Source organism: Nymphalis io, chromosome 18, assembly GCF_905147045.1.
Source record: "Nymphalis io chromosome 18, ilAglIoxx1.1, whole genome shotgun sequence".
Taxonomy (NCBI): domain Eukaryota; kingdom Metazoa; phylum Arthropoda; class Insecta; order Lepidoptera; family Nymphalidae; genus Nymphalis; species Nymphalis io.
The window spans coordinates 11,066,336-11,080,913 of NC_065905.1; the positions used below are offsets into that span (position 1 = coordinate 11,066,336).

General features: G+C 31.0%; 3 protein-coding genes across 3 annotated transcripts in view; 1 reads left to right on the forward strand and 2 right to left on the reverse strand.

Moving 5' to 3' along the window:
- The window catches only part of LOC126775334 (unconventional myosin-XVIIIa), a 240,144-nt gene extending 233,630 nt beyond the window's left edge, over positions 1-6,514 (reverse strand). The window contains exon 1 of the mRNA XM_050497182.1: positions 6,191-6,514. The gene's annotated coding sequence lies outside the window, so the exon portion shown is untranslated. The remainder of the gene's footprint in view (positions 1-6,190) is intronic.
- LOC126775352 (serine/threonine-protein phosphatase Pgam5, mitochondrial) overlaps positions 1-14,578 on the reverse strand; it is a 68,850-nt gene that overhangs the window by 5,126 nt on the left and 49,146 nt on the right. The gene's annotated exons all lie outside the window — the stretch shown is intronic.
- Positions 9,069-13,877, forward strand: LOC126775351 (uncharacterized). Its single transcript, XM_050497219.1, has 2 exons — positions 9,069-9,424; positions 13,236-13,877. The coding sequence occupies exons 1-2, from the start codon at positions 9,086-9,088 to the stop codon at positions 13,857-13,859; spliced, it is 963 nt and encodes a 320-aa protein (XP_050353176.1). The 5' UTR covers positions 9,069-9,085; the 3' UTR covers positions 13,860-13,877.

Consider the following 14,578-nt stretch of genomic DNA (forward strand, 5'->3'; position numbering starts at 1 on the left):
AATAAAATTAATGAAGTAATTAAACTGGCAGTACCAAAAAATCATTATTAAAGTAGGCTTTTACGTTACGTTTAGCGGGTTTTGTTAAATAGTATATTATCAAGTCGTATTATTTTTCAATGTTTTTATTAATTTGAAATTTAAAGTTATTGATAGGCATATTATGGAAACGAATACTTTGCCCAATGAAGGATATTGACTTTGAGGAGTTGGATACCATGTTATGTAATCATGATAATACTGATTATGTTATAAGAATTTCTAAGCACATTAGAATGTACTAAAAAAATCAACATCCTTTAGATATTCAGACAAAAAAAGGGGATAACAATATTTTTTACTTCGTCCACATATTTAAGATATCGTTCACAACGGAAATAATAAAAATGTATAATAAAAGGTATTAATTAAAGATTTAGATTAATTTTCTAATAACATAACACGAACTAAACATTATAAAACACTCAAGCGGAGCCCGGTTCTATCGCTAGTACACGAAAACACTATCTGATTTCCTGTACATCTATCTGCAGTGCTCTAGTTTGATTGTGTATTTACTTCCAGACGTATTATACCTATATAATATTATATTACAGCTAGAAAGCTGTAAAAGTAAGTCTATGGATTAAAAGCACTACGTGTCGCGACTTCGCCCGTTTCTCATTGAAGATACGCTTTTACAAAAATATTTATTCATTATTTTGACACTCTAAAACAAAAGCCTCATTTTATATTACAGAATAACTATTCGAATGATTCAATTGGAAGGGTTTACCACTGACGGTTTAATGGGTAACCCTATTGACTCGATAATCATTTACGCGTATAAATAAAAAAATAAAGACTTACGTTTTTGATCAAACAAAACACTATTAAAAATATATAATACATGCAATATTTTATTTATAACTTTGAACTGGATTTACTTGTAAAAAATCATATAAATTATTAGCAATTTTGCGTGATGGTAAGTTAAACAATGCGTCTTCTTCTTTCGAATGTCCAATCAATGACGACAGAAAGAGATAAATCATTATTTAACTAATCACCCGCTAAACAAAACCGGAAACGTTTTACAAATAAAGGATTTATAAAGATGTGTCCACATTGAACGAAATGCTGCATTGCGCATGTATGACGTCAATTTGGTGTGCAAGTGCGGGGCACGTGTTGTAGCTTTAGACTTTAGTTAGTAATGAAAGGGTTAAAACCGTTTGTTATATAAATTAAGGCCGCAGTTAAATTTTTATTATCAGGCGAAATAATAATAATATCAACCGTTTTCAGTTGTCAGAAACTTCGCACACAAACGCTGCACATAAATTTGAACTAAGAATGAAGAATAAAGGAAGAAAATTTATTTAAAAAAAAAAACATTTTAGATAAGTAATATTATTTTATATGCATTAATTTAGTGTTACTTTAAATTTTGTTATATTCTTCGTTATTATGTTAAACTAAAGCCATAGATAATAAATAAATATAATGAATCTACGTCAAATAAAAATTAACTTTTTAAAAAGTGAGGTGTAATCGAAAATTAACAAGTCGAGGGATTAAAAATAAATAATTAATTGTACAAAATAATAATAAGCTAAAATCAGGTTTATAATAACTCAATATCTTTAAATTCAAGTCACATGTTAAGATGGCGTCCCAAATTGCAATCTCCTAATAGAAACATGTAGGAGCGGAAATTTATACAGCCTTAGGCAAAAGGGGTCGGAATGAATGCATTGCACGTTAATATTTCATACCAATCTCAAGAACATTGTTAGAAAGTGCACAAAGACCGTGACATAATCAGCCGTTAAAAATTTATATATCATTAAAATTTATTGTGGACAGATATAGATAAAAAATATACGCAAAAGAGTGATGAGTCATTTTCAACTGATGAAATTAAAAAAAAAACCTTTAGACTTTTTGTTTGACTATTTCTTGGGGAATTCTTCATATATCTAGATAAGGGTTGTTTATAAAATATTCTATGCTGGCTCTAATTAAACTACCACACCCACATTTTGTCTCCGGCGTTATAAAACATTTTATATTTTAAGAATAATATTATTTTAAATAACATGACACGATATCGTACGTGCAAGTTTTAATTAACATTAACATTTTTATCGGTACAAGAAATATATTAAAAACAAATAATTTTATATATACAAAGTAAATAAAATAGATAATTTACGTTTTTTCGTTAAAATAGATAATTTCGTTTCGTAAAATTATATATATATATAATTTTTCAAGTATCGACAGTATTCGACTTATACCCAATTAAAAAAAATACTGTTTCTGCCAAAAGTAATACATACCATCAAAAAATAATACTTTTTTCATACAGATTTTCAATAATGTTTATTCCTAAACCCTTTACATATTGTATTTCGCGTTCAAGCAGACGGTTTCGTAATATGATGTCGAAAATATTGTGAGATTAACTCCTATTGTCTATAAATCATCATCAGATGAATAAGAGTGAATCATGATTGATTCGCCTTCCCCTTACTCCATTTGTTTGGGGTCGACGCAGTTTTTTTTTCTATTCATCCCTCTTTTACTAATCATATCCTCAGTTACAGTTACTTCCAGTTAGTGAAATATTTCCTCGCAAATGTTTCACTCAATACTCACAGTCTATTCGGTTCTATTTATTTATCTGTCTTCCTCTTACCTATAAAGTAGTACAAGTAATATGATGTTACTTAATCAAAAAAAGTAATTACGTTTTTATTTTCTTAAATATAAAAGTGTTGATACAGTCTAAGGTGGAGAGCGCTTGCCAAGAAGGTGCCTGTTAACTTTTGATTTGAAGGTAGCCATATTGTAGGTGGTGTTGAAAACGGAGGTCGGGAGGGTATTCTAGACCTTAGCAGTGCGTATTAGAAACGCGGAAGCAAATCGTTTACCTGTATATAAAAAGTTACTTAATCAATTTATTGTTCATGATCCTCATAATTTTAAGAAATAAGGAATCTTACGATAGTTATCGTACACCATAATTTTATTACTTCTTGTCAACAGATGATGTACGATTTGTATCGTGCTATGGTTAAGTATGATGACTTGTAACGTGTAGTATTTATTTACAATAATGTGTATATATAATATATTTATATATGTTGGGGATGATGGAATGAAATAAACAGTTTATATATTACGTATCAGAAAGTAAAAAACTTGCGTTATATAGCTAGCTGCAACAAAACTTAAACTTTGATTATTTAATAATTTAGTAATTACTCTTCGCTCTTCCTGTAATTGGCTGAATGTTCTACACCTAATTATTGCAGAAACATGGTGCGTCGAAGAAAAAAAAAAATACTTTTACAACAAAACCGACATATTAAGCAATTCCTAAATGTTTAGAAGCGATTTTATGCTAATTATATTTTAAGCTTATGAGTAAATTGGGTAATTCTTAGTTTACTTATAACTTAACGTAGTAAGAGGATCACAGCTGACGGAGCCCGCCCGAGGCCCGAGGCCCGAACGTAATATCGATTCGGACGCCGCGCGCCTCAACCCGCGAGACTACGTACAGACTATAGAAAACCGAAAGTCGTAAAGTAGACGCCAAATTAATATATTAAAAGGATTAAGGCATTCTAATTAAGTGGTCATGGTTGTAACATTCTATAATTTACCAATAGCATAGATACACGCCAGAAAAAAAAAGTTACCATAACGAGATTAGGCGTCACTGAATCATTATTATTAATAATATTATTATCCAATCATTTTTATTTCCAATATGATTTGAATAATCGAACTTTAATTTATAATTGATTACTTCAACAGTTTTATACTCTAAATCGAATTAACTTGTGACTTTGATAAATACAAGGCTCCATTATAAGAACAGAACCGAAATGTTTTTTTGAAATCAACATGTTTTTTTAATATGTTATAATACACATTTTTCAAATTTCGTGACAGAAATTTTTAAACTATTTAGCAAATTTTACATTTGCCTTTTTTATTACATATTTGAATATATGGTACAATTTGTTTTATGTAAGACATAGTACAGTACAGTAACAGCCTGTTAATGTCCCACTGCTGGGCTAAGGCCTCCTCTCCCTTTTGAGGAGAAGGTTTGGAGCTTATTCCACCACGCTGCTCCAATGCGGGTTGGTAGAATACACATGTGGCAGAATTTCAATGAAATTAGACACATGCAGGTCTCCTCACGATGTTTTCCTTCACCGTTAAGCACGAGATGAATTATAAACACAAATTAAGCACATGAAAATTCAGTGGTGCTTGCCCGGGTTTGAACCCACGATCATCGGTTAAGATTCACGCGTTCTTACCACTAGGCCATCTCGGCTTCTTAAGACGTAGGTATATTACGAATCTAAGCAGTAGTACTATCTAAATACATAAAGTAACAATAAACACTACAAGCCAAAAGGATGTTATCAAGTGTACTTATTGGTTTATCTAAAGAAAATATGGTATGAAGGGATAAGCTTCATAATAAAGACAATCACTTTTGTAAACACTTTAATGAATGTTATGTTTACATGACTGACTTACTGTTAAGTGTTAATTTTTATCGCAGAAAAATAAAATCAAAATCATAGGAAAAAATTACCAATGGAAAATATTGTTATTATTATACAATGTTTAAGAAGATATTATATTGAGATACATTTGGTATCACTAGCACTAATGTATACTGATTTATCCTAACTAATATTATAAACGTGAATGTGAGTTTGTTTGCTTGTTACACTTTCACGGCTAAACCAGTAAACCAATTTTAAAAATTCTTTCACCAATGGAAAGTTACGTTATCAGCGAGTAATATAGGCTACTATTTTGTCCCCATATTGAAAACCATGAGCAAAACGCTAGTAATATATACATGAGAAAGTAAGTTTGTTTGTAACACTTCAATCGAAAAACTATTCAATCGATCATTATGAAATTTAACATACACATTGGCAGAGGTACAGAAAAGAACATATGGTACTTCACACTGACCCTATTTCGAAGCCACTGTCGAAAAATAATATTTTTACATATTAATATCTAATGCCTGGCATGTGTTGCAAGGGGTTTATCATTTCTTATAAATAATTATGTATTAAGACTTATTTATAATCATGTACATTATTGCCACAAACCTTTATGCAAGAGTCAACAACAAATGTAAGTTTCAATACAATGAACAGTTTAAAAATATATAAACAAGAATATAATGTATGTTTTTTTATTATTGTATCCTAAGTTATTGCAATCCAAATTTAAATATATACTTTATAAATGTCAGTTGATTTGTATTCTGATGTTAGGAATAAATGTTATAAAATAAATAAATTAAATTGGAAAAAAATACCATATGAGTTTAAAAAATATTCAATCAGCACAAAAGCAAACATTCACCTTGTATGATAGTAAAATAATGAAACACATACAAACAAAAACAAATTATATCTATAAAGTACATTCCTATCAACTGGTTATAAACTACATTTGTATAATAAAGTACATAAAGAGGTAAATAGTCTAGAAGCAACAATAAATTTTTGATTTGATTTTGATTTTAGACCTTGATAACTTAACAACAATTATTAAAATTTTAAATCTATGTTTTATGTTTAATTATACAGGCCTCATCAACCCTTGAGGGGAAAAAAATATTTCAATACCTACATATAAAAAAGTAAGAATGTACTTGACAGTATTTATTGGTATTGGTATGTGAAATAGATTTCTTAATATTATATATAGTCAAATTAGAATTAGAAATTATTTAATACAAATCAATAGAAAAACTTAAAAATGTTATACTTAATGTTGTATTGTATTTTGAAAAAATATATATATTAAAAGTTGAATTTGACATACACATCTATTTAAAAAATATAAATATTTAAAATACAAATATATATATAAAAAAAATAACTCATTTTAGACTTAATTACATTTAACTGTATTAACAGATTAACTAAATAAATAAACTAACCACAATTACAAAAAAATAAATGTAACGTGTTATTTGTACTAATTACTTAAGAATTTTATGTCAACATCGAGCACGGTCCCTACGAAAAATATACATTAGAAACATCGCTATAAATGCTGATAAGATGACTAGAGAAGTAGTAAACAAAATGAAAACTATAATCATTTTTAACACGACTAAAGACTAATGTAAATATTTACTTACTTGTACTTATTTTTAATCCACAAACGAATGTACCCAGTCGAATACCAGGCACAGCAGCCACTTATTCACAAAACATAATAACACTACAAATTCCTGTCATTATACACAATGTTCGTTAAACATCACATGAAAAACTAAATAGAAGTACCCACTAGCATCATAAATTAAATCATTCGTCACAAACCGCACTACAGAAGTTTACACTAAAATCTGGAAATTCAACTATTAAGATCACTAGTTTACTTTGACAGATGTCGTAAATCGCGTTCCGAAGGCGTAGTCAAAACGTTCTCGGTATTGACACGCATCGAATAAACTAAGCTCAACGACGCGATAGACCGCCGCGAACGTAAAGTAAAGCAGCTCTTTAACCCAACATAATGTAAAAGGTAGGCATCGTTGACCAAGTTTCAGTAGTAGGAAGTATTTTCTTTTTTGTACCATAGCTATAAATTTGACTTGCTGCGTTCAGAATAATTTTTATGAAATCTAAAATCCTGAATTATTTTTGTTAAGACAATTCGTTCATAACAAAAATAATACCTAAATTGGAAAATATATTTAATGTATATAATATTGTATATAAAAATAAATATATTTAACAAATTATTCAGTGCATTGCCATCTAGTGGAGAGTAGAAAAAACTAAAGTTAATTGTGAAACGTTGTTTTCATACATGATAAATTGCCGAAGTAGTTCAATTGATTGTAAATAGGTGTCGATATTATATTTGTTTATTGTTTTCACGTTTCGTGTAATAAATTGATATTTTAGATTACACGTACTAAGGTACGCTAATTTATGTCAGACAGTACTTAGATGATGAAGAAAAGAGAATTCGCAAAAAAAGAGTATGCTTGTAAAAAGGAAGCACGCTACTATAATAATCCTGCGTCATGGACATTACATGTCCATGACGCAGGTGGTCTATTATTTTATATTATTATTTGTCTTCAGTGTTGCCTATGCCATACTTGATTTTTTTATGTTGTCAAAACATTAATGCCGTTTTAATTTTCAATTGAAAATAACAGGCTTATACATAGTACTATATGAGTTAGTTCTACTGATAGTATAAAAAGTAAATTGTATTGTTAACAACGCCAATGGTATTCTTATAGTACAAGAACTGAACAAGAGTTGACCTTCACCCATCTGCTTAACGGATAAAATTTTTTTTTTCCTTAATTTACAATTAAATAAACAGATAATGATTAGGTTGCCTTAACAACGCCAATGGTATTCTTATAGTACAAGAACTGAACAAGAGTTGACCTTCACCCATCTGCTTAACGGATAAAAATTTTTTTTTCCTTAATTTACAATTAAATAAACAGATAATGATTAGGTTGCCTAATTAAATATGCTTATTACTATATTCAATTAATAAATTTGTTCTTTTCTTATTTTTTTAAAATTCATTTACGTGCTTACTACACGAGTCTTACACCAATCGGAAATATAAAATATAAGGTATATGCTACACTTAGGTTGCCTACCTTTTTCCGTTCCCTCCTACCAAGTTACCACGTATAAACAGGTGAGTTGCTATACGCAATTTGTACCCATCTGTTTACCGATTGATTTTTATATCAAAATAAAGATAAATTATACACGAATATAATAGTGTAAGGTTGCTTCAGAAAAAGTGATCATGAACAACAGTTGCCACGGTTTGAAATTATAAATTAGACTAAGTACTAATGTGTGACAGAGACAGTTCTTTTCAATGCGATAGACGAGAATGCAACACAGCAGCTGGGCATCATGCGACAAGCGTAACTACTAGCTGCGCGTGAGGTACAGCATCTTGTTTAATTTTTCGATGCACGTGGTCTGCGTTGTGACATTTACTCGATTATGAATTTATACCAAAAATGGCTAAACGGTGTTTTTTGTGCGATTCAAGTGATGGAGTCATCGATTTTAACGAGAATACTTTTAAGAATTGTTTGTTAAAATTAGCCTTTCGTAAAGGAAGAAATTTTAAATATAATGACATGACATTAACAATCGCGCGTAATGTTGTGGGTTATCATTCACCGTGTTACAAAAGGTGACCATCTTGAAGAAAATTTATAATGACGATTTTAATAATTTCGTAGCTAATGAAAATGTAAGTGTATAATATATATTTAAATTTATCATATTTACAAAAGTTTTTCAATTTTCAAAAAGGTAGGCAACCTAAGTGTAGCATATTCCTTATATGTTATATTTTCGATTGATGTAAGACTCGTGTGGTAAGTACGTGGATGAAGAATTAAAAAAATAAATAAGAAAAGAATACTTATTTGAAGATAGTCATGAGCATGTTTTATTAGGCAACCTAATTGTGACATGTTTATTTAATTGTAAAATTTAAGAAAAAAATATTTTTATCCGGTAAGCAAATGGATGAAGATAAACTCTATTTCGGATCTTAGAATATTACGATGCAAGATTTAACAAATTTATTGTTAACTCGAATAATTTGTAAACATTTGAACTTATTTATACTTATAGTGAAGTAGTTGGACGATTTCTAATAGTTTTTATAAATGTTTTGTTATAAGCGAAATCACCAAAAGTCCTATAGTTAAATATTTTAAAATTATAGTATAATATTTTAAATATGTCCTTTAAAAAATTATGCAGTGCAGTAAAACCTTCAAAAATAATTACCATTTTTGTCCCTATAATAATCTCGTAATTATTTTAGTACCGCTAATTCAGGGGAAAATTCGATATTTGGCTACACTGTGTGCTACCTAGCGGCTAGCACACGGCATGAGGCGCGGGTGGAGGGGAAGGGATTGCTCAAGCCTCAAAAGCAAGCATGAAGCAAGTCAAATTAGTCTGAGCGAGTTATTTTATTTGCGAGCATGCTTATTTAACGTGGGTTTGACACAACGATGGCTCGATGGGGCGATGAAAAAACTTTAAATTTTATATTTCAATATCGCAACCAGGAGTGCTTATGGAATGTACGGTCGCCATTTTATAAAAATAAAATCTTAAGGGAAAACGCATACCAAAGTTTATTGGAATCGTTGCATGACAATAATTTGAACTTGAAAAGTGTTAAAACAAAAATTAAAAACTTAAGATCAATTTATCATACCGAACTAAAAAAAGTGAAATATTTTGAACGTTCTGGTTTAGTTTATAAGCCGAGTTTGTCGTGGTTCGACGAAATACATTCCTTTCTTAGAGACTCCGCGGAATATCGCGAGACTATAAGCAATGAAATAGTAAGTATCAAATAAGACATCTATTAGGTATTTTTTATCGACTTACTACTGTATCAATCCGAACAGTATTATCCTTATATTTATGATTGATTATAATTTTGTGATAAAATTACCAAATCGCTTTACAAAAAGCAAATATTGTTTATTTATTGTTTTTCTAGAACATATTCGTTATGATTTCATTGTATCAATATTATAACTATTAATAATATAATAATAATAATAATAATGTCCTCCAGACCGATTTCGGCCACGGCGGCCAATCTCAAGAGAGATTAGCCAACTACGCAGGAGATATTATAGTGCACAAGTGTGTGCGCAAACACAGGTGCACTCTCTATTCCCTAACTCTCATAATCCGATGGGACGGCAATCCGACACGACCGGAAAAAGTTCAGGCGCAGGACCAACGGCTTTACGTGCTTTCCGAGGCATGGGACTGTACACACTTCCAACTTCCACACTCCGGGCTGCTACTGAGAATTTTCTGACAGAAAAACCCAATAACTTTTTATTGGCCCGACCTGGGAATTGAACCCAGGACCTCCGGGTCTGCGGCCTTATATCAAGCCACTAGACCAACGAGGCATTAATAATATATAATATTATTAAACATTTTTGTGTTGCCACTATTATTGATGTAGTAGATTCCTTTGATAGAGTATGAGCTTGGGAACGAATTCATCTCAAATTGTATTTAAAATATACAAATTTGAAATCAAATATTGTCTTTTTTATTATTCTAACACTCGAAAAACCTTCACAATGTATTTGCATAAAGATTCGCAGGAATAGCCATGCACTCTTGTGTCTGTAAAGTCGCTTGCGGTCGGTGTGCCGTGTGAATTCATCGGATTCTGTTCTTTCACTTCTCTCTAAGTATGGTTTGCCTCGTTTGAGTTGCGCGCATACAATACTATTAGGGAATATTATCAAAATATCTTTTACAGGAGCTGTTTATATGTACTTACTGTTTACAAAGATTTGATCTTAATTTACTAAATAAAAAGCAATATGTATTATAGTCAGTACAAGCATTTGAAGCAGCGGGTATAAATGAAAAGGCACGACGGTATAGTGTTTGATTATATTATTTATTATAAATAACACTTCTTTCACTTATTCTTTATTATCAATATTTATTCCTTACTAGATATAACACTTTGTACACAACCGGACAGAGATTCGGTTTACGATGTGGGTAGTACTAAATTACTGTGGAGTGATGACTGACTCCAAATGAGCTCACAGGGCTATGCTTAAACCCTCTACCGGAGTCTTTCGGAATGCTTTTCGGCTTAGCTTCACGATTGAATGGCACACTGTCATTGTCTGAGGCGGTGTGGCGTAACATATTATTGACGTGGCCACCGAGTCATGTCAGGTCTGCGGTCAGTAGAGACCGGGCCTGCTCAGTGTTCAGTTTGAGACGTAAGTTTTGTGTCAATGGCGCGAGCGACTTGTGCCATGTTATTTACATTGCTGCTTTAAAATTTACTGTGACTGTCACAAAATTATCTGGTGAATATTTATTGAATTAAAATTTTATTATATTACAGATATTATTAAAATAAAATATAAAGCTGAGAATTTGTTTGGTTGAACGCGTTAATCTCAGGAACTACTGGTTCGAATTGAAAAATTCTTTTAGTGTTGGATAGCCCTTTTATCGAGGAAGGCTATAGGCTATATAACATCACGCTTCGACTAACAGGAGCGGAGCATCAATGAAAAATGTTATAAAAACAAGGAAAATTCCTTTTGAGAGCTTCCGTTGCGTGCGCTGCGATAAAGTTACGCAACAAACATGTATGACGGAATTTTTCCTCTTAAAAAGTTCTAAGAAAAGTCCGGGATAGCATATATCTATCTTTTAAGGTTGACTCACTATAATCTTTTGTATGGTAATCAAATTTGTTCTAAAATAATGCATTATTTGCGAAGTCTTTTATATAAACGTGGCATTAATTCTTATAAAAGATATCGAGACATATTTATAATAGGTAGTTGAGTAGGTTGTTTGAATACTTAAGTATTTGTTTTCAGTTTGTAAATAACTTTGTAAGTTAAAAGTTTATAGGTTAGGTATATATTTCGTTTCGTCGCCGTATAGATTTTTTGTCATTGTTTTGTTAAATTTATACATATTGTAAGTCGGTATTTTAATGGTTAGTCAATAAAAATTAAATTCAGAATAACCCTTTGGTTTTAAAAGGATACAATTGCCTGTAAAGGTATCGTTTGCAATCACATTAAATAAAGCACGGGGACAGACAATTAGATAGGCAGTATGTCGGAATAGATTTCAGGGAATGCTGTTTTTCTCATGGCCAAATGTGTTTTGCCCTGTTATATATTTGGGTGCTGCAATAACCAATTCATATATACATACCCTACGAAAATAGAACTAATAATGTTGTATATATACTGAATTACTATAAGGCTGTTCTTAATGATTTATTTAAGTTATACGCGGGTGAAACCGCAGGTACAGGTTGTATTAGATACCTTTAAGAGTGCCTTTGTCAGGTTAGCCGTTTTACAACACGTTTGCTAACGTGTTTTTGTTTCTTAAAGGGCATTTGACTCTCATAAAAACTTTACTTATTTCCGTGTAGTTATTTGAAAATATAAGATATTTATGCAAAAATACAACGAGAAGAAAGAGATGCATACGTCGCTACGGCGATACCGATAAATATGCCACGCGGAAACTTCACACCCCCTATGTTTGCAGGGAAAAGTGTCACACGTCCGTTCAGCACGACGTCTCGTTGCGCAGTGCGATTTATTAACTCCTCATCACGAACAAGTTATTTTTACAATTTTTCTCGTATCAGATAAATATTTTATACTAAAATTATTTACAAATTTTATCATAAAAAAACAAGTTTATTTTATCCGATTTACTATTACTCTACTTTAAAATATAATAATAGATTTATTATTTTCCAAAGTACTCGTAGTATATTAAAGATTGGGAGCCTCTAGTGAGCAAATACTATACTCGTATATATCAGATATCAGAGGGACTTGCTCTTCCATAACATAGTATGTTATATAAAATCAACTGACATACAAAATAAAATTACAAATTAATATAATTGTAGATAACATGATTGAAATTAAAGATGAAGTGCATCTGTGTGCGTTTGTATATATCTATGTATTATACATACAAAATATTGTTTACCTTTTATGAATAATAGTATTCGATTAGTTCCATCTCTATATCTTTTTGTATTTAACCATTCAAACATATATTTTTTTAAATCTTATAATATTGTACGGGTTAGATTAGTATTATTTTGCGCTGATGTTAACCTTAACAACCATTTTGACGACAACTCGTAAAAGATATTTTTATTTTTTAAATAAAAAAGTAATGTTTTTAATAAAACAGCGGGACGAATTTCAGAGGCACGAAGGGTGAGGCAGGACAAAAGTTGGTGGTAATAGTCTGTTTTGTACGGATAAGTTATCAAAGTTTTAAGAATTTCAATAGCGTTGCTCCAGAATTGTTGATTGTCTTGACTTGACGTTTTTGTTATTAAGGACTTGATTCTGACTTTTTATTCTATTGAAATTTTTATCATTTATTTCTTACTTTATTGAATTATGTTTTCAATATTTTTTTTCAGTAAGATGTAGTATAGTATCTATAGACGCTAACGAAATATAGCCATTGACACATATTTCTATTGGTTTCTAGTCATCTGTCAATCCATTAATTAAATTTAATTTAAATCTCCTCGCTTCCTAAAGGAATCTCAAAAAAGGCGTTTTATTATTTAAAACAATTATTTTACAGGTACCACAAGTATCATCAGGACATCAATCCGATCTTGCAACGAAAGAAACGAATAGAAAAACAATACAACAAAAGCTGTTGGTCCCTCATTCAACACTGAATAGTTCATCATCAACACGTAACGACTACAGCACACGAAGCACAAGTGGAGAAACACCACAACGGAAGTTATCCCATTCACCTTTAACTCATAAAAGTTTAAAACATGATAATCTATGTACAAAGGGAAGTGTTCGTAAAAAAAAACCACACGAGGACGATACCCTTTCAAAAACTTTACAGCGCTTAGAAAGAATATCTAATGAATTAAATACAACACAACTATTAACATCGCAAACGCAAGACGAATTTTATTTTTTTGCTCTAAGCGTTGCAGCACAATTACGAAATCTACCCTTATCCATTGCAATAGAAATACAAAGAAACATACAGAATACTTTATCTGCAGCTAGATTGTCAATAATACCTAATACAGGATCACCATCGTCTTCAAACAACTGCAACTCTCCAATATGTGACCAATCATCGAATTCGGTAGAAAATCAAGATACAGCGAAAACTGAGCCTGTTTCTTATATAAAAATAGAAGAGAGTTTCAATCCAGATTTTTTAGAGCAGTCTTAAGAATTAATTAATTTTTGAAAATATCTAGAAACGAAACGGTCTTCGAAAACATATGGAGTTGTTATTTAATTAAATATTTATTTATCACAGACTTTAGCTTCTAAATAAACAAACCATCGTTTTTTTTAAACCATAACCTATAACCATAAAATATTATAAGTATAATAAAAGTGTAAGCACCATTAGTAATCACCACCCATTTTTAAACCCTGGATCTATGATATGATCAAAAATATTATAGTGACTGTCTCGTTGGTCCAGTGGCTAGATGTAAGGCCACAGATCCCAAGTCCGAGTCTGAGAGATTCAAGCCCCCTGGTCGGACCGATTACAAGTTACCCCTCCAATTAAGCGTAAATGTACCGCTTGGTGTCGGAACGACAAGCTATGACAAGAGCTGAACGGACCTAGAATGACGTGATCAACAACTAACAGTTGGAAAGTGATTTTTAAGCGACACTTTATCATTGTCTTTCCCCGAAAGCGAAGTATGAAATAGCTCCTACAATTTATCTAGCCCCCTAGGTCATGTTCAGCTCTTAGTAATAAGCTGAGTCTCTTGCCGATTCTTCTCGATAGTCTGCATTCCGAAGCGGCGGTACATTTAAAAAACATGTTAAAAAACAATTCAGAATTGCTTGTAAACCGCGTACTTAAATATACAAATTAAATTTACGTATCCTAATAATGATTTAGCGTTTTATAGCTTAGAGTGGACA